The sequence below is a fragment of the Equus caballus genome, chromosome 2 (genome assembly GCF_041296265.1).
Source record: "Equus caballus isolate H_3958 breed thoroughbred chromosome 2, TB-T2T, whole genome shotgun sequence".
Classification (NCBI taxonomy): domain Eukaryota; kingdom Metazoa; phylum Chordata; class Mammalia; order Perissodactyla; family Equidae; genus Equus; species Equus caballus.
Window position 1 is genome coordinate 16,184,696 of NC_091685.1, and position 26,057 is coordinate 16,210,752.

At 47.3% G+C, this 26,057-nt stretch overlaps 1 protein-coding gene and 1 pseudogene across 1 annotated transcript; both read right to left on the bottom strand.

Annotated features, from left to right (window-relative positions):
- Window positions 1-2,053: 2,053 nt before the first annotated feature.
- On the bottom strand, window positions 2,054-5,521 carry GUCA2B (guanylate cyclase activator 2B). Its single transcript, XM_001497586.3, has 3 exons — window positions 4,427-5,521; window positions 3,103-3,289; window positions 2,054-2,343 (listed from the first exon to the last, which is right to left on the bottom strand). Exons 1-3 carry the CDS (start codon window positions 4,514-4,516, stop codon window positions 2,282-2,284), a joined length of 339 nt encoding a protein of 112 aa, XP_001497636.1. The 5' UTR covers window positions 4,517-5,521; the 3' UTR covers window positions 2,054-2,281.
- A 10,859-nt stretch (window positions 5,522-16,380) lies between these two features.
- LOC111770286 (large ribosomal subunit protein eL21-like) lies at window positions 16,381-17,566 on the bottom strand (annotated as a pseudogene).
- Between the last annotated feature and the right edge of the window lie 8,491 nt (window positions 17,567-26,057).

The window sequence follows — 26,057 nt, forward strand, 5'->3', positions numbered from 1 at the left end:
GTTCCATCTGAAATTCCTTATAAAATGTTCCAGCAAAGCAGGTTTAAAGGAGCCTATATGATCAATTGCTATTCTTGCCATACTTAGGTAAATAATTGGGCCAAACATATTGAAACTAAACTTATTTTACAAACAAGTTAGTCTTAATTTTGCTATCTTTGGTAAAGATAAGGGTGATTTTAGAGAGAAAAATTATATTTCAGTAAAAACTATAGTACACATTTGTGGATATTAGATCCTAGTTCTGTTAATTATCTTTGAAGTTTTTGTTTTCTACCTGTAAACTGGACTGAATCCTGAATTCTTCTAGTCTCCTGAAATATCTGGCTACAAATCTAGCATTTTCAATTTTTTCCATCATTTTTATTTGAAATCATTGAGAACTAAAACCACACTTGTTCCTGGAAACCTGCAAACTGAAGCTGGATAACTTGATACCAACTTTGTAAAGATCACCTTGATAACATGCTTGTTGCTATGTAAGCCACTCAAAAGGATACCTGAACACCCAATGACATCATCAGAGACATTTCAAACTGCAAAGGATGCCTTGAGCCTGATATCTGAAAATTTTCTTGACTGGCTGCCCCTTGGGCTCAGAAACTTGTTTATAACTTGCTCTAATGATTAACCTTGTTTTTCTTTTTATTTCCATAGAAATACTTCTTATTAAGTACCTGATTGCTTACTTCCACAATATAGGTCTAACTCTGGGAGCCCACCTGCATCACCACCTTCCAAAATGAATTTAACTGGACTGATCTACTAACAGGACTAAGAAATGTGTTCAGTGAGATGGAACAATCTACCACTCAGCTTCTGGACTATGAAACTTCTTAAAGTTTTGAAGGACTGTGAAACTTCTTAAAGTTTCAAGGGCAGGACTGTGGGGGATCAGAATTGGTCACCCCAAAATGTGTCTCTTTGGGATGAGGATTATTTTGGGCTGGTTACTTTTAAAAACTGCATAAATGGGAGAAGCTGTGAAAACCCAGTAGAAGTGGAAGTTACCCTTTGTAAGAGACATCTCCACCTGTAAGGATATCTTCCTGTCTCTACCAGGAGGAAGGGAGGATGACTTTATCTCTAGAAACTCTTATCAACGTGGAAAGCAAGGACTTAAATCTGCATAATAACCTTACTCTTGTTTACTGTGCTTTTCTGGTAATCTCCCATAACTGACTATCCCCACCCCCAACATCCTCCATTGTAGTTGAAGATGGTATTTAAGATGAGAACCTCTGCCATTTTGGCAAATTACTCAGTTTTCCTGAATGCCTCCTGGTATACATGTTATAAAGCTTTGTTTTATTTTCTCCTGTTATTCTGTCTCATGTCAATTAAATTTGTGACCCAGCCAGAAGGAACTAAAGGGTAGAAAATTTGTCTTCCTCCCCTACAGTAACAATAATAGAACTTGCTTTATTAGACTGAGTGAGGACTCTGTGAGTCACTATGTGCCAAGAGTTTAGAATAGTGCTGAGGGTACAGAAAATGCTCAATAAGCATTGGTTATTATTATTAACACTCCTCAAGTCCATCAGGATGGAGAGAGGGAGGAAAGGTTTTCTATCTGGAGCTGGCCAGATGGTTCCAGGGAGCTGACAAGGGTGGGTGCTTGGGAAGGTAAGGGTGAGGCAAAGGGCCCGTCTTCTCAGACAGGCTTATGGCAAAGTCAGCCCCGACTATGGGCCTGGGGAGGGGCCACAACATGCTTCTTCCCTCCACCCACTCCTGCAGTCCCACCTACTGGAGGAAGGCTCCTCTACCCCAGGGTCAGGAGCACAGAAGCTGGGCCAGGCCGTGAGCGCCTCCTTTGGGGTTAGATGGATCTGGGTGCTCTGTGGCTTCTCAGCTGTGTGATCTTAGGCTATTCGTTCCTGCTCTGAGTATTTCTCCCTCCTATATGAAATAGGGCTTGAAGAACCAACTCCTTAGGCTCCAGAAACCAGGGCAATCCCTGATTTTTTAGTGCAACCTTTCTCCTATACCCATCCAGCTTCCCAAGAAGCTCGGCCCCTGGTTCCTGGGGATGAACAAATGGATGCATGACTCTGTGAGTGGAGAATCTTTATTCAGCAGCAGTGCTGTCTCAGGGGTCAATCTCTCCTCCACACATGTCCAACTGCTTTGCACCAGATCCAGCTGCTCAGGCCCTGGGAGGGTGGCAATGACTGCAGTGGCCAGGGCCCACTCAGAGCTTGGAAGGGGGTTGGGGCTGAGGAGGCAGTGGGCTGGGGGGCAAGGTGTCCAGGGCAGCCTCAGGGCACATGGAGCCATCTCAGAGGCAGCCAGTACAGGCAACATTCACACACAGCTCGCAGTCATCGTTAGCGATGGTCCCTGGGCAGAGGAAAGAACGGGTCAGCTGAACCTGAGACATCTGTGGTCCAGGGAGTTGCTGGCCAGGCGGCCCAAGAAGCCCTGCTTAGGAGAGAGCCTGAGGGAGGGGCCTGGCATCTTACAGATCAGGAGGATGAAACTTCAGAAGTAGAGTGAGCGAATTAGGCTCAAGTCCCACGTCCTCTCTGTCCTAGCGGTGCCTGGGTGCCTTCCTTAAACTCTGTGCCTGAGTGTTCCTGTCTGCTTCATGGACAACATCAGCCCGACAGGGTGGTTGTGAGGAGAGAATGAAGGCTGAGGGGCTGACATAGGGCTTGGCCCTTAGTAGGTGCTCAATAAATGCTAGCTAGTCACTACATTCCCATAGCCAACTCTGCTTCAGCCCTCATGTTTTAGCCTAGATATCACCTCCTCTTGGAAGCCTTTCAGACCCCTTATGCCACCCCAGATGTGAGCCATCTCTCCTCTGTGCCCCCACTGTGCTTCCCCCATCATCCCACTGCATTGCAGTCATTTTTCTGGGTCCCTTCTCCCCGGCTGGGGAGTTCTGGAGGAAGGATGATCAACCGGCTGGGTTGTCGGGGACCAATGGGATATGCCTGACTTTCAGTGCCCAAACTGAGAGGCCAGGAGGCTAAGTTTCTTGAATCGTCCTGTCCTCAGCCACTGAGTGCTTAGTAGAAACAACAGGATAGTGAGCTGGGGTATGGGGAGGAGAGAGAATGAGGGGCAGGAAGCTTTGCAGGGTGGGGCACTTACTCAAGGCCTTGAAGATGCTGGCAGCGTCCTTGGAGGCGCAGACTGGCTGGAGGTCCTGTGGCAGGTCTGGGTGGAGGCACACGGACGGCTCGAGGCCCTGAGCCCGGAGATGGGGGTTGGGCACCCTCTGCCCCTCCAGGTCACTCAGCTTCTTCACCGATTCCAGCTGGACCTGGAAGCCTTGGTACTGGGGGGATGGAGGGAGAGGAGAGGAGAGGGTGTCAAAACGTGGCCTGGGAGATCTGGGTTCCTCGGAACCCCAGAGCCTTCCACATTCTCAAGGAAAGTCCAGGCCACACTCAAGAGACAGTCTTCGAGGTGGGAGGTGGTGACTGACATGTCACACTGCTGTGCCACAGGCCCCCAGAAACTGGTAGGTGATAGGTGATAGCATGCTGTGCAGCGCAGAGTTCAAGGCACAGGCTTTGGAGACCAGGGGCCTCTGGTTCAAATCCCAGCTCTTCCGCATTCTGAACCTCATCTGACAAAGGGAGATAATCTGGCTCTGCTCCTCCCTGGGTGCCTGGTACCCAGGGCACACTTGGTAACTGGGTCATCTCCCCTGAACCCATATGGCAAAATTTTGGGAACCCCAAGCTGGTTGGGCTCCAGGGCCAGGGCTGCAGGGGGAGGCGGACTCTCCCCCATAGCTCTCCAAGACCCTCTTTGTTCCTTCCCTAGGAGGCCCTGCCCAGAGTCAGGAATGTGACACCCAGGGCCACAGACTTCCCTGCAAGCCCAGAGGCATTATCCTGCCACCTTGCAGGCAGGCCCCGCTTCCACAACTCCTTCCGGCCTCACAGGTGCCCTGGAAGGAGACTCAGCCTCTGCAAGAGCTGCACCCTCTGCCTGGGCAGTCTGCGTCCTCTGTGCCTGGCTACGTCCTGCTTATCCTGCAATGTCACTTCCTGAGTTACCTGCCAGGGAAACTTTTTCTGGTGATTATCGCCCCTCCACCCAGACATGGGTGAATATAGAGCTGTGGGAGCTTTTATAAGGGGTCTTCCTCCCATTCTGGGCTCCTCAAGGGCAGGGACCACATCTTATTCCACACTCTGACCTCTGACCAGGATCGGCCTTTGAGCAGAGCAATGCTGAATAACAGCAGTTTATTGTTGTTATCATCACCGTCATCATTGCCATCAGCATTCCAGCTGCCCCCACCCATCGGCTGTCTGGGGCCTTGAGCTGTGATTGTGTGTTGGGCTGAGTTCTGGGTCCTGTGCTCCTTTGTTCTCTATGAATTTCCCAGCATCCCTTCTACATCCCAGCCTCCCACTGTGCAGACCTTCAGGCAAAGGGTAGACTGGTTGGAGGGACTCACCTGGATGTAGACTGACTGTGTGCTCTGCAGCAGCACTAGGAAGACCACAGCTATGCCGGGCAGGAGCCATGACACCATCCTGCTGTGCATCTCGCTCCCTCTGTATCCCACTGCAGCTATCCACCTGCCTCCTACCTGCTGCCCTGGCTAGCAGTTCTTTATAGGCCAGGCTCCAGCACCCTGATCACTCATTAACTGGCCAGCTGGGGTGGGGTTGACAGCTTGCTGGCTCTCTGACAAGCCTAGAGCCAGTTCCCAGGAAGGAGGTTGGGGTTATGAGGGCAGAGAGGCCCAGAGCATGCAGGAGGGTGATCCTGTGTGTCAAGGGCCTGCTATGTGTGGAGGTCTGCGGGAGGACCTTGGACCACACCACTTTCCTTCACTCCTCAAGACACCTGTGTGACTGGAATGCTGGAAAAACCATTTTACAGACAGGGAAAGTGAGAACCAAGAGTTAAAGTGACTTGCCCCAGGTCACGGAGCTAGTCAATGGCAGAGCAGGGACTCAGGTGTCTTTGACCCAGGTCAGCCCATGGTCCTTTCTCTGGGCAAAGGATGCAGACTGACAGGCTGGTCCAGGGCAAGGTGGGCAGATACAGGGCTGATCTCAGGGCTTTTTGCACCCCCAGAGCCACATATCTTCCCACCCCTTCTCCCCAGTTCAGTTTAAGGACCATCCTGATCCGTCCCCGCCTGGACCCTCAACCTGCCTCTGCCTGCCATCTCCCACTGGTGCCTGAGTACCCTCAGGCTATGTTTGACCCATCTCACCTGTCCATGTCTTTCAGAAGCCAATAGCCTAACCCAGCATGGAGGAAAGAGCACCAGATTTGAAGACAGAATGACCTGGGTTCAAATCTTGGTCCTACTGCCACTCTGTGGTCTTGGCAAGTCATATCAATTCTGACTGAGCCTTAGTTTCCTCTTCCATCAAATGGGCATAATGATAGAACCCACCACATGAGGTTGCTGTGAGAGTGATGGGCCCGGGCCCACTTGAACTCGCCCTGGTCTCATGGGTAACACATGCTATAGCAGATCCCTTAATCTCACAGTTGCCTTCTGGGCAATGCATAACCCGCTACCTCCATGATTGAAGGTTGGGACAGGTTAAAGGTTGGGTCAGGGCAAAGTCCACAAGGGTGTTATCGCCACTGCCAACCCAGGCAGCTGTAAACAGTGCCCATGCCAGGGCTCAGCTCTGCCCGGCATGGAGCCTGATATGTGGTAGGCATCCTATACACAACATTGAATTGAAGCCCGGAGACCCCAGTTAGGTATTTAAAGTCCACTCCAACCTGTGACTAAAATCTGATGTCATCGCACTTCTCAAGATCAACTCTACTCGCACATGCCTATCTCATCTCATGCCTCGCTGACGTATTCCACCTATCTGAAATACCCATTTCCCTCTTTCTTATCTTGGGATGAAATGGAAAAATGCTTGAGCGAAATTTGGTTTTTCCTATTACTTTGAATCCAGACTTCAGTCTTTATTCTTTAGAGTATGAAGAAATTAATGGACTCTTACACGCTTTCTCATCTGTAAATTGAAAATCATCCTCAGTAATAATAGCTTTCATTTCTTGAACATGCACTGTGTGCTAGTGCAATGCTGGGGTCTATTTCTTTTTTTTTTTTTTGGTAAGGAAGATTGGCTCTGAGCTAACATCTGTTGCCAATCTTCCTCTTTTGGCTTGAGGAAGATTACCACTGAGTGAACGTCTGTGCCAAGCTTCCTCTATTTTGTGTGTGGGACACAGCCACAGCATGGCTTGATGAGTGGTGCTAGATCTGCACCTGGGATCTGAACCTGCGAACCCCGGGCCACTGAAGCAGAGCATGAGAACTTAACCACTACACCATGGGGCCGGCCCCTGCACTGCTATTTTATGGCATAATCCCATTTAATCCTTTAGGATGGGTGTGATGGTCACCTCTATCTTACAGATGAGTAACCAGAGGCCCAACAAGGTCAAGCACCATGCCAGTAAGAGGGAAGAGCAGGTTTTATCTCTGGAATTCTTGCCTCTGCTCAGCCATAAGCTGAGGAAAAGGAACACAGGCCTTGGAGGCAAGGACCTCTGGATTCAAACCCAGGCCCCAGCACTTCTCAACTGTGTGAACTTGGGTATGCTACTTAGTTTCTCTGAGCCTCTGTTTCTTTGTCAGTAAGTGAGGAAAATAATGAAGAACGTCATAGTGGCTGTTGTGAGGAAAAACTGCACAACTGCATCCTAAAGGAGCCTGTGACTCCCTGTCCCCAGGTTGACCGTCTCCCCAGCATGTGCCTGGCCCCTGGGGACCATGCAGTGACTGCTGGTTTCTCTGCTTCTCCTCCATGGAGCCCTCCCCGACCAGCCCCACCTCTGAACCTACGGCTGGAACAGTTCTGCTCTTTGACTCTCAAGTCCTTGCTCTTTCCACCAGAGCAAGCTCAGCCCCATTGGCCCCACGCCAAGGGACAGGGAACAAATCTGTAGGGTATAGAGACCCCTGTGGCTATAGTCTCCTTCCCTTCTCTGCCTTCCAGCTCCTCTAGCCAGGGCCCGTCACACATTACTCTTTCTCTGGGAACACGATGTGACTTCCCCATCTGCCTAACGTGGCTCAAATTCATGTTTCCACCAGCTCTTCCTAATCTCTTCATGAATGACCCACTATCCATCAAAACCAACTTGTCCACAGACGCAAATCCTTGCCTGCCGCTCCCGTTCAGCCAGCATACATTGACGTTTCTCAGGGCACTTCCTTCTTTAGGGACATGGGAAGTGACTATCACACCAGCCTGGACTCCAGCATTTGTGTGGAAACCTCAGATACAATAGCAGAGCGAGTGACATTTGCTTGTGTGTGTGTGTGTTTGCTCTTCTCTCCACACTGGATTCTCTGCCCAGTGCCCACTGCTGCAGTACCCCAGAGCCTGTGACTCTCCATGCCCCCCAAACTGACCATTTCCCCAGCAGTGCTTGTCACAGCTGACCACTCCATCTTTCTTGGAATAAAGCACTTTCTCCACTTGGCTTCTGGGACACAAGCTTTCCAGATTTCCGGCATATCTCGTTGGCTCATCTTATCAGTTTCCTTTGTTGGTTTTTCCTTCTCTTCTTGACCTCTAGATCTTAGGATGCCCCAGGGGTTCCAGGGCTCAGTCCTTGGACCACTTTCCTCTGTCCATAGGCAGCCCCTTGGTGATCTTTCCCATCTCAAGGACTTTAATGTCATTGGTACCCTATTCACTCAGCTCAGACTCATTTATTTACTTGATGGTACTACCTTTTACCCAGTTGCTTAGGCCAAAAATCTGGGAGTCATTCTTGATGCCTCTCTTTCTTTCTTTTGCCAAATTCAATTCGTTAATAAATCCAGTTGGCTCTACCTTCAAAATATTTCTAGACTCTAACCATGTCTCACTATCTCTATTGCTATCACCAAAGTCCAAGCTATCACCATTGACCATTGGTCTCATGGATTGTTGCAACAGCCTTGTATTAGTCAGGATTCTCCAGAGAAACAGAAGCAATATCATATATATATATATCTCCTATCCTATTATATATTTATATATCCTATGCTATCCTTCCTATTATCTATCTATCTATCTATCCATATTTATCTATCTACATTTCTCTATCATCTAGCTCAATCTCTCTATATTTATCTTTCTGTTGTCTACCTATCTATATCTATCTATCTCTATCTTTCTATATTTATCTCTATCATCTATCTATTATCTGTCTATCTATCTAGATTTATTGTAAGTAATTGGCTCATTTGATTGTTGGGAGTGGCAAGTCTGAAATCTGTAGGGCAGGTCGGCAGCCTGGAGATTCAGGTAAGACTTGAAGTTGCAGTCTTGAATCTGAAATATGTAGGGCAGGCCAGTAGGTGGGAAACTCAGGCAGGGTTTCTATGTTGCAGTCTTGAGGCAGAATTCCTCCTTCTTTGAGCAACCTCAGTCTTTGTTTTTAAGGCCTTCAACCGATTGGATGAAGCCTGCCCATGTTATTGACTTAATGTCTACTGATTGTAAATATTAATAGCATCTAAAAAAATATCTTCACAGCAACATCTAGACTAGACAACTGGGTACCATGGCTTGGCCAAGAGAGATCCTCAAATGGGTCTCTCTGTATCCACTCTTGCCCCTCTCCAGGCCTTTCTCCACCCAGCAGCCAGAGCTATCCTAAGTCAGATCATGTCTCTCCTCTGCTCAAGCCTACTAATGGCTTCCCACTTTACTCAGGGTAAAATCCAAATTCTTCCACTGGCCTTTGGTCCCTTTGGCCTCCCTCCACATCTTTTCACTTCTCTCTAAAAATTCTGCCTTTCACTTTCAGGGTTCCAGCCACACTAGCTTCCTTGCTGTCACACAAAAATGTCAAAGCTTGCTGACCTCAGAGTCTTTGCTCTTCATCCACATATTTATATGGCGTCCCCCAACACTTCATCCAAATCTCTGCTCAAAGGCCACTTCCCCAAAGAGATCTTTCCTGATAGTCCTACCTCAGAGAGCATGCCCCATCACTCCTTGTTTCCTCAGCTTGCTTTCTTATAGCACCTGTCACACAAATACATTTCATTTCCTGCATTTCTCTCCCTACTAGGATGCAAGTTCTATTAGAGTAAGGAACTTGTCTATTTTGTTCTTCCAAAACAATATCTGGTGCATGATTGGTGCTCAACAAACACTTGATGAGTTGTATAAATGAATATGTTTCAAATATGTACTCCACCAACCCCTAGATGTTGGCCGTGGACAATTTCCTACTTCTCTGAAACTCGTTCATCTCATCCAGCATCTTCCTGCCACAGGTGAGAGGTGTAGCACATGTTGAGTGTTCAAAAAATGTTGGTTATTATTATTTTCACAGTTGTGAAATCATTTGTTTATCAAGAAATAGAATCCTTTTTGTGTCTAATGTGAATAGCAAAATCTAAGGCATTCAATAACTTAATCCACAAATATTTACCGACTGCCTACTATGTGCCAAGCACCATTCCAGGCAGAAAGGATAGAACAATGGACAGATAGACAAAGCCACTTCCCACAGAGCAGGGCTGTTGGCTTGGTCAGGGAGTTGGAATAGAGATGGTGAGAAGAAGTTGGATTCTAGAGATTCATGGAAGTCAGAGCTCACAGGATTATCTTTCAGTCCCTTGGATGTAAAGGGCGAACCAAAAGAGGCATCAAGGACAACTCTAAGGTTGTCCCAAGTCAAATGGTGCTGCCGTTTACAAAGATGGGAAACGGGAATGAGCAGGTCAGGGGAAGGTATCACGAGTTTGGTTTGGACATGTTAAGTCTGAGAGGTCTGTTTCACATCTGGGTAGAGAGGGGGGCCACAGATATACATGTTATGGTCATCAGGGAGTATCTGATATTTAGAGTCCTGAAGCGAGATTGAGGGAGTGCCAAGATGGAGGAGCAGGACTGAGTAGTGACAGGGCGCTGCAACATTTGGAGGTGAGGTAGAGGGCGGGGAAGCAGCATAGCAGATGGAGCAGGAGCAGTAGATGGAGACCAACGGGAAAGTCATGTCCTCGAAGCCCAATGAAGAAAGTGTCTCAGGAACAAGAGCACGCTCACCTGGGCCAAACGCTGCAGTTACTGCTGGTAGGCCGAAGACTGAGAACTGCCCCTGGATTTGACAACATGGAAGTGGTTGGCAAGATTGACAAGATCAATTTCAGGAAAGCAGTGGATGAAAACCTGATTGGAGCGGGATCAAGAGTGGAGAGGAGGACAGGAAGTGGAGGTAGGGACAGTGCAGTTCTGGCTCTAGAGCTCTTGACTATCACTTTAAATTAAAGGTAAAATGGAGAGATGACAGATTTGAAGACAGATTAGCATATTGGTCCAACCCACGAGCAGAGTCAATCTGGAAGACCCTATGTGGGGAGTCATATAAACCACAGTGTGGTGGATTTCCCAGTAGCCTCCAAAATGAAATTTTAGCCTTTCCCTTGAGAAATGGGTGACCTAGGGAATGGTTCTATTTTTGCTGTGGCCAACAGGAAGCTCAGAACCAAACTTGTACCTCGATACTAATAACTACGCTGAATCTCAATCTGTGTCTTCCCCATTGGCTCATTTTCCTAGTCTACCCATAGCATACTGATCTTGCTCTATACACACGGCCCTTTTAGGTTTGTTATCTTCTCCCCAGCCTCAATGCCTTTATGGCCTGGGTGTTGGGTAATGAGGGTTAAAACACAAATAAGTGAATCAGGGCTGCCCCCTGGCGATGGGCAGGGAAGACTGCAGGCAGAGAAGGATGAATTGCCCTGTTCCTTAAGGATTCCATCTCTTTCTGAGGCACCATTTGAGAATTAAGGGGGTGAGCAGACATTTATGCCTTCTGACTTGAGGGGCAGTGGAAAGCCTCTGTCCCCATGTCGACGCCTGGGGGTCCTACCAACGTGATCATGACGGTCACCATTAGTGATGCCTCTTGGAGGTGCCAGAAGGGGAAATGCGTGAGGTCATATGGAAAAGTCCCTGCCTGCTGGTCTCCAGTTAGTGGATGCTGAGGTGAACAATAGGGCTGAAATGGGGAAGCGAGAGAGGAGACAGTTCAGGCCATGGGCGAGATCTGGTACTGAAATCCAGTCTTGGGGGCAGCCTGAGGCAGCAGGAGGACACGGGAGGGTGAGACACGTGGGCCCCCAGAAACTGGTGTTGTCCTACTGGTCTGTTCTGTTGGGAGGAGATGGTATGCGCCTCTGATCCTGGCTTCTGCCGGTGCTTCTGCCTTCCTCTCGCTGTGGTCAAAGGTGGGTGTGGCAAGGATGTGTGTGTGTGTGTGTGTGTGAGGGCTGTATCTGTGTGTGAGTATGTGTGTACATGCCTACATGCTTGTAAGCTTGTGTATGGCAACAAATGCATATATGTGTGCTCTTTGTGTATCTATATGTGAGTGTGTGTGAAGATGAGCATGTGTGTGTGTGAGTGTGCACACGTGTATAAGCGAGTGTGTTTGTGTGTACATATGCAAGAACAGTGTGTTGGTATGTGGGAGCATGTGTGTATGGGTTTGCTTTTTCATCTGTGTGTGTATCTGTATGTGTGAGCATGTGGGTGTGTGTGTGAATGTGTATGAGTAAGCATGTGCAGGCATGTGTACATGAGCATGTGTGTGTGAGCAGATATGCGTGTGTTTGGGAACGTGTACTCTGTATGTCTGTGTGAGTGTGCGTATGGGAGGGTGTATGAGTATGTGTTGGGTATAGGAAGGGAGACTGCGGATGCTTGGTTATGGAGAGTGGCTGCGTGGTGGCCAGGGTCTTGTCTGATGCAAGATGCCTCGTGGTTTGGGGATGGGGCGTGAGGAGGGCTCACGATGTGGAGAGGTGGAGGCTGGGAGCTGGGGGAGGCAGGCCTTGGAGCAGCCACCTTGAAGCTGGGGAATTAATGGAGGACCCGAGAGGGCGTCCAGCCCATGGCGGCCAGATTGGAATGTTCTCCCTTCTTCGACTCCCCCAACTCCCCCAGCAGCTGTCAGGGATGCTGTGGCTTTGAAGTCAGGTGGAGCTGAGGGCCCGCTATGGTGGGATCTTGGGCAAATCATGCACTTCTCTGAGTGTCGGTTCTCTCAATTGTGAGGTGGAAATGACACACCTTGGCCACAAAATAGGGGTGAGGAGGAGGGACTGAGAGCACAGTAACGCCAGCAAGGGCTCCCTGGGAGCTCCTGATGTGCCATGCCCTGATCTCAGGACTTTACAGGTACAACCGTGTGGATTCCTAGCACACCCCAAACCGGGAGAAACTCTCTCCTTTCACAGAGAACACCGAGGCACAGAGAGGTTTACTAACCTGTCCGAGAACACACACCTCATACGTGGCAGAGCTCCTGAGCTGGTGTCAGGAGCACTCTACACCTGGCCTGGGTGACCAGTAAGTGGCTATAAAGCACCCCTCTCAGTGCTGGGTACATCATGGACCCTCAATAGGTGTCCTCTCATCCCTGCTACCCTCTGAGTGTCCCTTCCAGGAGTTAAAGGGGACAATTGAGGGAGAAGGTAAGTCCTCTTCACAGCCCCCATGGACACTGCCCCCAAGAAGTTCCTGGATTCCTGATCTCTCAAAGAAATGACATGGAGGTTGGTTCCTGTGACTACACCACCAGCAAAGCAATAACAACATATTGAGAGCATACAACATGGTTATGTGCAAATCCTTATTCGGCCAACGAACATTTATTGGGCTTGGACTCTTTCTTGGGCACCAGGGCTCAGAAATGGATAAGACAGTCCCTGCCATCAAAGAGCCTACGGTTGATGAGGACAGATGAGGTCAATGCCATGTGGCAGATGCCAGGACTAGGGAAGCCCAGCAGGAGGCAGGAACCCGGAGGAGGTACCGCCTGCCTCCAGTGAGGAAGTGGAGGAGTGTCGGGCTTCTCCAGCCCTTTGCTCACATCTCATGCCCGGGATGCCTCTCTCTGTCCACTCCTACATTCTGCTCAAGCATCCTTCTTCCAGGAAGCCAGCCCAGACCCTGGCTCTTCCTACTCTCATCTTGGGAACTCCTGTAGCCCTTATGCCCCCATCATGGAACTGAGCATCTGCCACGTTTATCATTTCTGTTTTTGCTGCAAGGGGACCATCTTCACAGTTAGACTGTGTCCCCTATAGGGCATGGCCTCAATCTCACGTTCCTCGGAGACCCCACTGCCTAGGTGGCCCCACACAAGACCTGGACACGTCTTTATTGATGCTCGAGTCTGGGGGTTCTTTGTCTGCAGCGCCCGGGCCAAACTGCTGGAAATCCTAACTGCTGAGTCAGGGGCCCAGCGTTGCCAAGCAGGATTGAGTTTCATTAAGTGGGGATGAAATACAAATTCCCCACAGCATTCATGGGGTGGATGTCCAAGGCGCAGCTGCCATTTATGTTTTAAAATTTGCAGTTGGGGATCATTGTGAAACTTGATTGCTCTGTCTTGGGGACTTCTTAAAGTCCAACTCCACAATAAAGCCAATCAGACTCAACCATCAAATGTCAAATAGGAGCTAATGAACCATTCACAGGCTTGGGAGAGAAATCAGGCAATCTCTTATTTCAGGATTATCCCTTCCAAATATTGAATCTGAACTGTAAGCAGAATTTGCTATAATTGTGTCCCCCTCCTCACGGGTGTGGGGATCATTGGCATTCACGTCATGTCTCGGCTTTCTGGAGAGAGGCTTGACAAGCCGACCCGCTGCTTTCCAGAGGCACATGCTCCTGGGGCATCATTATGAGAGGGAGCAGGCAGAAGGTGCTGGGGTTCCTCCTGGCCCTGGGGCTGAGCCCTTTGAATTTGATGTTGGCTGGGCATCCCAAGTGATGCGTGAGAGGACAGTCTGCAACGAAGGAGGGGGATCTCCTCACAGACGCCCCACCAGGAGCTTGGGTGTGGCTTCAGGAGGGTAGGAGGAGCCCAGGAACAATGTGAGTGTCCAATCTCTCTCTCTCTGTCTGCTGCATTAGGATATGCAAAGACTAGCATCTTTGGGGCAACTCTGTAGACTGATGTGTGAACACATATGCTGTTCTCAGGTGCCCCTTTGAAACATCCGGGTGGGTGGTTCGGTTTGTCACAGAGGGTTTGCCATCACTTTTGCCTGGGGCAGTGCTATGATGCAGGAAGTTTTTACTCTCATTCTCATTCTTTTAGGAATTTAGGGTAGCACAATGGTGGGTCACTCCTGTGTCAGAGATGGCTGGCTGTCCATCAAAGTTCCCTGTCCCCTCCCATACTATACAGTCATGGCTGGGAAGCAGCTGTCTAGCCAGAGATATGCGGCTAGGCTTGGTCATGTAATCAGCTTTCATCGCTAGAATGTGAGTGGAAGTGATGTGGGCCACTTGTAGTTCAAGGCTCCTGAGAGGCAGCATGCCTCCTCCATCCTTATTTTCCTCATTGGTTTCAGATGATGACAAGGCTCTATGGGAGTCATAAGATGGAAGGAACCAGGGTTCCTGAATCAACACATTCAGGATAGAGTCCATGGTAGGTAGAAGGCATCAAATGGTCCCATTTCTCATCCATCCCTGTGTCTATGTCTTATTGTCATGTGCACTCAGAGTTCTTCCCATAAAGGTAGCGTATAGTGGCCAAATCAATGGAATATATATTCCACCACTTTGGCCAATAAAATGAGATATGAGTGGTGGTGTGCCAGTTTTAAGCCTATGTTTTAAGAAATCCTGTGTGTTTCTGCCTTGTCTGCATCTCTGCCATCTCCATATGAACATTCCTGGCTGGTCTGCTGGAGAAGAAGGGACACATGGAGTGAACCAAGTCTCCCAGTTGTGCAGCCAAGGACAGCCTAAACCAACCTTCAAGGAGCAACCTATGACCTGAGAATGAGCCCAGCAAGATCAGCAGAGCTATCTAGCTGAGCAGTATCTGACTCCAGATGCCTGTGCAGTAAAGAGTTACTTTTGTGTGCCACTGAAGTTTTGTGGTTGTTTGTTATGCAGCATTGGGACAATAGATAACTGATACAGCAGTCTACCAACCAGGAATGAATCTGCCTTGGACTGTGACGGGAGAGAGAAATTTCTACTGGACATTTTGGAGTTGGTTTGTAACAGCAGTTTAACTTACCCTAATTAAAATGCCCCACTGCTTCTTTGGCTCCCCCAGTGCTTCAGGATGAAAGGTCCAGAACAATCTGGCCCCTGAATACCTCTCCATACTCCATCTAGCATGTCTCCACGCTTTCTACACACTAGTTACACTGGATTTCTCTTAGGGCCACAAATGCTCCAGGCAATCTCCAACATTATGACCTTACCTTATGCTTTTCCCTCTGCCTAGAACCCCCTCCTCTCCACAGAGCATAGCTAACTCTCAGCTAAAATGTGCCTCCTTCTAGCAAGCTCACCCTTATTATCGAGGAGGTTAGACCCCCCTTAAGATGGACCCAAATCCCTCTGCGCTTCTTCATGGCCCTCGGTGCCTCTGAGACTCTCAGCCCAGGAATGTCTACTCTATCGTGAGGCAGGAACCCTGACTGGTGTGCTCATGGTTATTTCCCTCCCATTGGGCACGTACCTGGCACACTGTATCTGCTCAGCGAACATTTCCTCAATAAATGGGCTGGTGGCGGCGACACTTTCTGGACTAGGGTTACCAAGCTTTTTCAAGCGGACACCTCCGAGCTTGTGAGGACAGGTGATGGGCCCACTTCTCTTCCACAAACATTGTCCAGTTGATTGCTCGTTTCTCTCTCAACCTTCCTCCCCAGCTCAAGCTCTCAAAAGTGCCATTCAGTGAGGCGGGTGGACTTTGCAGCCAGTCTGCCTGGGTCCAAATCCTGGCTCTACTCCTGACCAACTGTGAAACCTCTGACAAGGCTCTTGATGCCTCCCCACCTCAGTTTGCTCATCTATAAAATGGGGATCCTGAGGACCCCTCTCATAGGGTTGCTGTGGGGGCACAGTCACAGAGCCTCAGACATGGTGAGAGTTGTGAAAGCACAGGATATGGCTATTCAAGGTCGGGGGGTCATATTTTATTCATTTTTGTGTCTCCCAAATGCCTAACCCAGTGTTGGCAAAAAGAATATGTTCCACAAATGTTTTTTAAAAAAACATTTGAGAGCTCTTTCTTTTTTAAAAAAAAATTTACTTTTTTTTTAGAGCAGTATTAGATTTACAACAAAATTGAGAGGAAGGAACAGAGCTCTCCCATATACCCCTGCCCTGACACGTTCACAGCCTCCCTGTTATCAACATGACTCACCAGAATGGCCCTTCTTCTGTTTTTTTTTTTTTTTTTTTTTTTACCAAGGATGACCCTACACTGACATGTCATAATCACCCAAAGTCCACAGTTTATCTTAGGGTTCATTCTTGGTGTTGAATATTCTATGGGTTTGGACAAATGTATAGTGACATATATCCATCATTACAACATCATATAAAGTATCTTTACTGCCCTTCTTTTTTTTTATACCTATTATGCCATGAATTCATAGGAAACGGGTTCCAGTGGCTCAGGCTCCTTTCCATTCGTTCTCACAGGTGTGCTTCTCCATCAGGAGCAGGCTGGCGCTTCTGTTGAACCCTTCTTTTTCTGATCATTTTCCTTCATGCCTTTCAGGAACCCACCTCAGCTCTTAGCACGCTTAATACTGTCAATACGTACATTAATTCTCTTGGCAGGAATCTTGCCCTTAACTTGTTTGTTTCCAGCAATGCCTGCAGCATGCTGGGTAGCGTGGACTCTTCCAGTTTTGCTGGACTGTGCCCGTTCCCTTGATGTCTACAACATCACCTTCCTTGTAGATTTGCTGTAACAAATCTGTGCATGGAACAACTTTACATTTTCCAAAAAGCCCAGAGAACACATAGCGGCTGCCTTTCCTCTTCTCTTTGTGTCTGTCACTTTGGTGAATTACTGGAAGGTGTTGTTTCTGATGGAAAGGCAATAAATGCTTTTGAATGAGTGAATCCAAAAAAGTCATGGAAAAAGTATTCCAAATAAAAGATTAGAGTGTATATGTTGAAATAGCTATTCAACGCCAAAGTAGTGACTTATTCTACATATGCCACAATGTTTCCATTGCTCAAATCTGAGTTGGAAAGAATAATCAGAGAAAACTATTTTCATGATGTTTATTTGAAGCCCAAATGGTGCCCCAACTTGCTCCCTGACTTCCTTCCCTTGAAGACTTGCCACACAAGAATCGACAGTGATTCTGAAAATTTTCAAGCATTGTTGGATACCCCAAGGTGGTACATTTGAAGGGACAGCATTCGTTGATACATGTTCTGACCTGCTTATTTAAGAATCCATAGTGTTATTGATACATACATCCTCAATTGTCCCAGTTCTTCTTTCTACCATGATTTGGAAAAAGACTTGGCAGCAAGTCAGGATGTTGTGATCTGTCTGGAAATTGTCACCATCATATCAACTGCCAGCGGTGACTGAGCACTTCCTCTGTGCGGGCAGATATTGATGTTTTCCATGGGCTTACTCATTTAATCCTCACAACGCCTCTACGCGTCGGGTCATCCTCACTTCAGAGATGAGGCAACAGAGGCTCTGAGAGATTATGTACCTGAGGTTGCTAGGAACTGGTACAGCCAGGACCCCTGACTCTAGAGCACAGTACCTCCTGGTGGGCCACAGGTGTCATATTGTCATAATCAAAAGGCTTGGCAAATGCTGCCCTAGAAAACCTACACCATGACAGCTTGTTGTTTCAGAAACGCCTGTTGAGTGCCTTCGCTGTGTCAGAAGGTGTAGGGAGGCAGGAAGGGCGTTTAACGGTTGGAGTTGGAGAAGTGGAAAGGCTGCCTGGCCAGGCAGGGAGCTTCCTCTCACTGTAAGCAGGTCTGAGAGTGGTCAGGAGGAGTTTTGTGTTAGCAAAAAGCTGAACTGGGTGATCCCGAAAGTCCTTTCCCATTCTTAAGAGCCTATGGGTCTATGTCTCTCTTGTATCCAAGTGGCTCTTGAAGCTGTGCCATTTCTCCTCTGGAGAGGAGCGATGTCTAGAGAGGGGTATCCACAAGGGTGGGTTCCCCCCACTTGAAACAAGGTCCCGTAGTGGATCTGCAGTCCCTCACCGAGACAAGCGGACAAGCAAGGCCGGAGGCGGAAGACCCACACAATTTTGGGAATGGTCCACTCTACTTGTCAGCAAGGAGCTCTTTGATGAATAGTAAGGGTTTGGGGCTAAACAGACCTAAGTTGGAATTCTAACTCAGCCACTCCCTAACCACACTGGGTTTCACTTTCCTTGTATGTAAAATGAGGATAATAATTGTACCTCCTTTTTGGGATTGTTTCAATGGGTAAGTGAGTAAAGCATTTAGCTCAGGACTGGCATAGAGATAAACAAATGTTTACCAAAACAACCAGAATTGTCCAGATATTTTGCCCCAAGGTGGTATACTTGGCCTGCATGGAAATCCTTAGTGTGAAGTAATAATGCTAGATAACACTTATGTAGCACTTACTAAGTGCTAGACATTGTTGTAAGAGCTTTACATGGATTATTTAACCCCCATATCAACCTTATGATGTGGGTGTTACTATTATCTTCATTTTACAGATGAGAAAACCAAGGCACAGAAAGGTGCTTGGGAGGTTCCATATGGCTGCAGGCTCCTCAGCAAAGGGGTGTTTTGGTTTGAGAGGAAAGAATCTATTCTAAACATCTAGCAAAGCAGTCCTAATGGATCCCCCAACGTCTGTGAGACCATCTGGCAATAACGGCAGTATTTTTTTAAATTAAAAATTGGGAACTCTTGTCCTTCAAAAGATACTGTTAAGAGAATGAAAGACAAGCAACAGACTGGGTGAAAATATTTGCAAATCAGGTATCTATAAAAGATTTCAATCCAGATTACATAAACAATTTTCAAATGCAACAATAAGAAAACAAATAACCCGATTTTAAAAAATGGGCAAAAGATTTGACTGGACATGTCAACAAAGAAGATACATGGATGGCAAATAAGCACATAAAAAATGCTCAATGTCAATTGTCATGGTTTTAATGCAAATTAAACCCACAATGAAACACCGCTTTATACCCACAAGAAGAGCTAAAATTTAGAAGACTGACTACACTAAGTGTTGGCAAGGATGTGGAGCAACTGGAATTCTCATACACTGCTGGTTGGAATATAAAATAGTGCTGCCACTTTGGAAAACAGTTTGGCAATTTCTTCAAAAGTTAAGTTTACACTTATCTTATGATCCCAGCCGTTGCAAGGTAAATACTCTTACGTATTTATCCAAGAGAAAGGGAAGCCCTTGTCCACAGGGAGACATGTACATGGATGTTCGTAGCAACTTTCTCTGTAACAGCCCATCAAGTAAATGGATAAACAAGTTTTAGTACATAAAATATATAAAATTATAGGAAATGCAAATGAATCCCTAGTAACAGAAAGCAGATCAGTGGTTGCCTGGGGGTGAGGGGAGACGGGGGCGAGGGCGGGGGGTGCAGATCCCAAACGGACACGAGGAAACTTTAGGAGGGGTGGATATGTTTACCACCTGGAATGTGGCAATCCTCTCACAGATGTATACATTTGTCAAAACTTGCCAAATTGTAGGCTTTAGAAATCTTCCATTTTTGTATGTTAATTACACCTCAGTAAAACTGTGAAGAACGAAATTCATGTGTGAAGAGTGAGGGGTTTGGGAGCTATCGGAGGCCCTGAGTGTTTCAGCTCAGGCTCCCTCTAGGTTGCTGCCTATTAAAAAATTATTTTTTTTAAATTAAATCTCCCATAAAGGCCAGGCTCTGTACTAGGCACTTTCCCTTTGTTCTCTCAGGACCTGGGTAGAGCCTGAGCAAGTGAACGTCCCTCAAAAGGGCATGAGGAGAGTGGGCTTGGGGAAATCCCTTCAAATCTGAATCCAGTTTTCTGCTTCCCAAATGTGTGGTCTGGCCCTTTTAGAAAGCGCGTTCTGTGGAGCTGTAGTCCTGAAATCTCCTTCTAAAACGATGGGAGGGAGCTGAAGGATCAATGTGATGCCGTCAGTTGGCAGCGCCAGCCCTCCTGGCTCAGAGCGAAGCGAGAGAAGGGGAGTCTCAGGGGGCAGGGCCCTGGGTGTTTTCTCTGCCCCAGGCTGCATGTTCATCATTTTCATGCTCCCCTGGGGACGTGGGGCTGTCTCATGCATATTCCAGCTGGTCTCCTATGGAGGCAAAGTCGGCAGGCAGACAGAGCTAGGCTGAGACAATGCGTCTCTTCATGGTCTGATGCTCTTGCCCTCCTTTCACAAACTCAAGTGAAGATTTTTAATGATGCTCAGAAATGGTTTGCAATGGAAATCACCACTGGATCCCATCCTCCAGCCTCTTGGTGTGTGTGTTTAGGGGATGGGGGGAGAGGATACAAACCCAAGGCAAATGCCACTTGGCTCCCTACCCCTTCCGGGAGGCAGATGTGGAAGTCCCTCCTCTCTTGGCTTGGCAGTCTATAGAGAAGGACCTGCTGGACTGAAGGATAAAGGCAGGCTCAGCAGGAACTGCGGTTGTGAAGCTCAAACTGGCACAGCTGACAGTGTAGACAACAGATGGAACAGGCTCTGGGAGCAGGAGGGCGTGAGGGAGTGACGCAGCGAATGCATGTGAGAGATCCAGAGTCCTTCACCTAACCCTGAGCGCTATTGCCGTCTTTGGCTGAACAATTCTTTACTCTGAGGGGCTGTTCTGTGCCTTGTAGGATGTTTAGCAGCATCCCTGGCCTCTACCCAGTGGACACCAGTAACATTTCCCCAACCCTAAAGTCATGTCAATAAACTGTCTCATCTCCAGATGCTGCCAAATGTCCCCTGGAGGAGAAATCACCCGTGGTTGAGAGGCACTGGACTAAGCACTTTGAATCTCAGTTGCTTCACCTGTAAAATGGCCCCACCTGCGCTCCCCGAGGGCAGGAGACTGGACTAGTCCTGCACTGTCTATTAGCCACAAGTCACATGTGGCAATTGAACACGTGAAATGCAGCTAGCATGAATTGAGATGTGCTGTGTGTGTAAAATACAGACTGGATTTTGATGACTTAGTATGCTAAAAATAATGTAAAATATCCTGTTAATAATTTTCACATTGCTTACATGTTGAAATGAGAATATTTTGGATATATTAGGCTAAATAAAATACATTATTAAAATTAATTTCCCCAGTTCCTTTTGACTTTTTTCAACGTGGCCACTAGGAAATCTAAAGTGACCTGTAGGCATGGAGAATATAAAGGAAGGAGCTGACGGGCAGACAAAGGCCACGGAGGGACCTCCACGAAGACTGTGATTCCAGCTTCTCTCCAACAATGGGATTCCTTACAGTTTCTCCCAGCGTTGCTTCCTTTTAAAGCCAGTCTGAAACAAGAGGTGCTATCCCAGCAGGAAGGAAAAGAAAAATGAGCTTCCCTTGGCTCTTGCCCATTGGAGCGCCCCAGGCTGCAGGGCCAAGATGAGGAGAAGGCACAGCTTTCACAACTTTATGCACATATTTGGAAAAGTCCTTGATTGTTGAGTTCTTTGACCACATTCCAAGAACCCAGCAGCATCTCCTTGGAGGGTGACCTCTGGGGGCGAAGACGGGTCTAGGATATGTTGCAAATTGCCCAAGGGTTTATAGTAACTTTGGCGGTATGACATGTATATACAAGAACTCAGAATATTGGAAATCCATCTGGGTACTGAGCTGGGTAAATAAAACCAAGTACTTCTGCAGCTCTGCATGTTAAATCAACCAGAAGTTTCCTAACAGTGTTTAGCCACGAGCCCTCCTTGCCATCAGTGGACAGCTTTGGGTGACTACCCATTGAGCTTGTCTCCTGGGGGGATAATATCCATGCTGTGTGCATCAGTGGTGGGGGAATAGAGGCTTCTGTCAGCTGTGACCTGCAGAGAGCTGGACTTGTCCATTCATCTTCCTGCTCCCTACACAGTCAAGAATTGAATTTGGTCTAGGCTTGCTTAGAAACTTTGCTCACCCTGGGATAGATCTTGGGATCTTGATCCTTCAGGGCTCCCAAGGTATTCTGGATCAACTTCCTTCTCTCTAAGGTATAGCTCAGGGGTAGTACCTTTCAGTCTGCTGCTGTAGCTCCAGCCCCATGTGACAGTTTCCCACACACAAAGGAAGGGGCTGAATAGGACTTCTCTTTGCATGCTGTGGTGTAATAAGACGTGTATTTGCTTTGTCTCTGGTTCCTGGCACAGAGCTCCTAAAGCCTTGTAATTTCCTGAGTGATGGGGGTCATCTTTTATTCTAATATTTGGTCTTTGACCCTGGTTCCTGATAGAAGAGCTTGTGATACCCTTGGAATCTCCAGAGTGACGGAAGGGTCTTTTTGTATACTAATGAGATGCCTGGTGACTGGAAGCCCCCAGATAGCTTCAGGAGTCACCTGAAAAATCAAGCCATGATTAGAAGCTTGGAACTGTCAGCCCCACCTCCCAATCTCTGGGGAGAGGAGAAGGGCTGGAGATAGAATTAGTGGTTGATTCTGCCTGTGTGATGAAGCCTCCATAAAAATCCCTAAACTACAGACTTTGGAGAGCTTCCAGATTAGTGACCACATGGAGGTACTGGGAGGGTGGTGCACCCAGAAAGGGCTTGGAAGCTCCATGTCCTTTCACCATATCTTGTCCTATGTACCTTTTTATCTGTACCCTTTGTAGTATCTTTTATAATAAACCGGTAAACATAGGTAAATGCTTCCCTGTGTTCTGTGAGCTGTTCTAACAAATTATCAAACCTGAGGAAGTTGTGAGAACTCCTGATTTATAGCTGGTCTCTCAGAAGTACAGGTGACAGCCTGGGACTTGCGATTGAGTCTGAAGCGGGGGGCAGTCTTGTGGGGCTGAGCCCTTAACCTGTGGGGTCTGCCCTAACTCTGGGCACTTGGTGTCAGGGTTGAGGTAAATTGTAGGGCACCCAATCAGCATCCATCGAGAACTGGAGAATTGCTTGGTGTGGAAAAACCCACATATCTGGTGTCAGAAGTGTTCTGAGAGTAGAGGAAAACATCATTTTCTTTTACATGCTCACTCTTATCAGAGAAGAAGTTTCCCCAAAGTCCCTAGCAGTCCTCCTCTTGTGTCTTATTGGCCAGAATTATGCCAGAGCCCACCCCTAGATCAATCACTGGTGTAGGATTGCTGTGATTGGCGTAGGCCAGCCATGATTCATCCCCTGGGGCCAGGTACACTGGGCTTTGGTGGCAAGGAAGAAGTGGGGAATGGCTGATGGGTAAGAACTCTATTGTCCCGCAGAGCCTTTATCCTAAGAGCAATGGGGAGCCACTGTGGGGCTTTAAGCACGGCAGAGACATGTATTTTTAAAAGACAGTCTGGCAGGAGAGTGGAGAATGGGTTGAAAGGAGGCAAGAATAGAGTTGGGGAGATTAGTTCCAAGCTGTCCAAGCTTTTATAACAATGAATAAAGTTCAGATAGAATTTCATTCTATCTGCTATAAATACTTCTTTTTTAAGGTTTTAATATGTTGCAGGATAATGCTTTGAAAAACCTCCTAATATATTTTCCCTTCTTAGTAATTTGGTTTTTGCTTCCTCGCAGTCTTTAAAGCTGGGCCAGGAGATCAAGCTCATTGGCTAGGAAAGAGAGGGAGGCTACTACCTAAAACAAAGAAATCATTGCCGCCCCCGAGTTTCAAACTAGACTTTCCACGAGCACAGAAAGACAATGGTCTAGAAGAGGGGTCAGCAAACTATGGCACACGGGCCAAATCTGGTAGCTGATTTAGTAAATGAAGTTTATTGGAGCAGAGCCATTCTCGTTTGTGTACCAACTGTTTATGGCTGCTTTTGTACTACAATAGCATAACTGAATAGTTGTGGTTGAAACTATATGGCCCACAAAGCCTAAAATACTTACCATCTGGCCCTTCGTTGAAAAAAGTTTGTCAACTTTAGTCTAGAAAGGCAGACTTTGGAGAGAGGAGGCATTTTCTTAGAAAATCTGTCTGAAGCTGAATTTTTCATATCAAGATCCAAAGTTTGGGAGACTTACCGTAGAGTAGAAAGGACGAGGATCTATCGTGAGGGAAGTTTGGGCCACAGAAGATTGGGGAGCGTCCCCCTAGTAATGTGGCAGACAAGGCAGGGTGGGCTTTAGATGTGAATGTTCTGATTTCCCTTTCAAAGTCAAAACTCCCAATGGCCCATGGACGTAGCTTGGAGAACTTAGGGTACCTAGAAAAGTCTTGCATTTTCATGGTGCAGCTCCAATGTGGCTCAGTGACAGGAGACTCCTTGGAAGGGGGGGCCCAAGAGCAGCCTCACCTGGTCCCACACACTCTAGTCTCTGCTGGGACAACTTTGACCCTCCAGCAAGGCCTTGCCCAATCTCCCATGCTCATTCCATAAAGTTAGCTTCCCCCTTTACATACTTACAAAGAACTCCAGGCTTCCCCTTTCATAACACTCATTATACCAGTAATTATTCATTCAGTGTCAGGTTAGCCTACCAGACCATTAATTCTCAAGGCAGGACCACGACTCATTTATGGTTTTGTCCTTATCATGTGACTCAGTGATAACACTGAGTGAAGTGGGTGTGGAATGAATGAATGAATGAGTATCCCAAAAGACCATTCCCTAGTTTATCCCTGTTTGGTATTCTATTGTCTAGTAGCTCTTGGCACAATTTTTATGAAAGTCAGGATCTCCATTTAAGAGAGGAGGCGAGGGGCTGGCCCCGTGGCCGAGTGGTTAAGTTCGTGCGCTCTGCTGCAGGCAGCCCACTGTTTCATTGGTTCGAGTCCTGGCCACGGACATGGCACTGCTCATTGGACCATGCTGAGGCGGTGTCCCACATGCCACAACTAGAAGGACCCACAACGAAGAACATACAACTATGTACCGGGGGGCTTGGGGAGAAAAAGGAAAAAACAAAATCTTTAAAAAAAAAAAAAGAGAGGAGGCGAGAAAGCCATTAACATTGTGGCTGCATTTGCAGGCAGCACTCAGAAACCACAGAGGCCCTGGAGCTAAGATGTGTTCTTGACATTTAACTGTCTACATTGACATATACCCATTACCAGACTCTCCAGTAAGCTGTGGCTGGTCTGCAGGGAAGAGATTTTTCCGCATTGGTTTCTAAGCTGGAAAAGTGAAGCCAACTGGCCACCATTTAACTGAACCAATTAACTTGAGGTGTGACCGTGCACGGGTGGACAGGAACAATTTGCTGCAGAAAGGATCATCTGGCAGAAGTATCCTTGGACAAAGAGAAGTGGAGTGGGAGTGTGGCCAAATGATTCAGATAATTTTGTGCTTTTATGTAGGTATATTGTACTTCAATAACAAGCTAAAAAACAAAAAAAGGAAAGGAAATAATCTTGACAAGTTGTTACCCAAATTGATAATAACAATAAAAAGCAATGTTTGTTTTGTACTCAACAAGGGCCAGGTGCTCTGCTAAGCACTTGACATGCGTTTTCTTGTTTAACTCTGACGACAACCCTGTGAGATATCCGTCCCTCATTATTCACTGAAATACTATACAATGAGCACCTATCTGTACCAGACATTGTCAGGCCCTAAGATACAGCAGTAAACAAGAGGGGCACGTGCCTGCCCTCACAAAGCTTACCTTCCAGGGAGTAGGTACCATTATTAGCTGCAATGTGCAATTTAAAAAACTGAGGTTCTGAAAAGCTCGGTAATTTGCCCAAATTCTGTGTCTGGTAATTGATCAGGCCAGGGTTCATTTTAAGATGTCTCTGACTCCAAAACTCCTAATCACTCCGCCATGCTGCTTTTTTCACATTGATTTCCTCCAAAAGTTGTGCAGACAACCTCCTATACCAGCTCAGGAGTTCGTCAGTACATTGTAAGACAGACTCTTTTCATTTATTTGTTTTTAAAGCAGAAAATATTCGTATAACTGAAAAGTACAAAGAAGGGTCAATTGAGGTGCTCCAATGTTGTCACAAGGAAGCCTCTTGGTGTTCTGTTTTCCAAGGTGCCACCTTCTTTCTCCAGCAGGAACTCTCCATGGCAGCCCCAGGTTTGCACAGCCCCCATGACTGGCCATCCTGAGAGGGTCAGCGTACTTCTCTCCTGGGCTCTGACAAACATTGGGACAGTGCTTAGCTTGGGTCATATGGCTTTCCCAGAACTTCTCACAAGGCCTA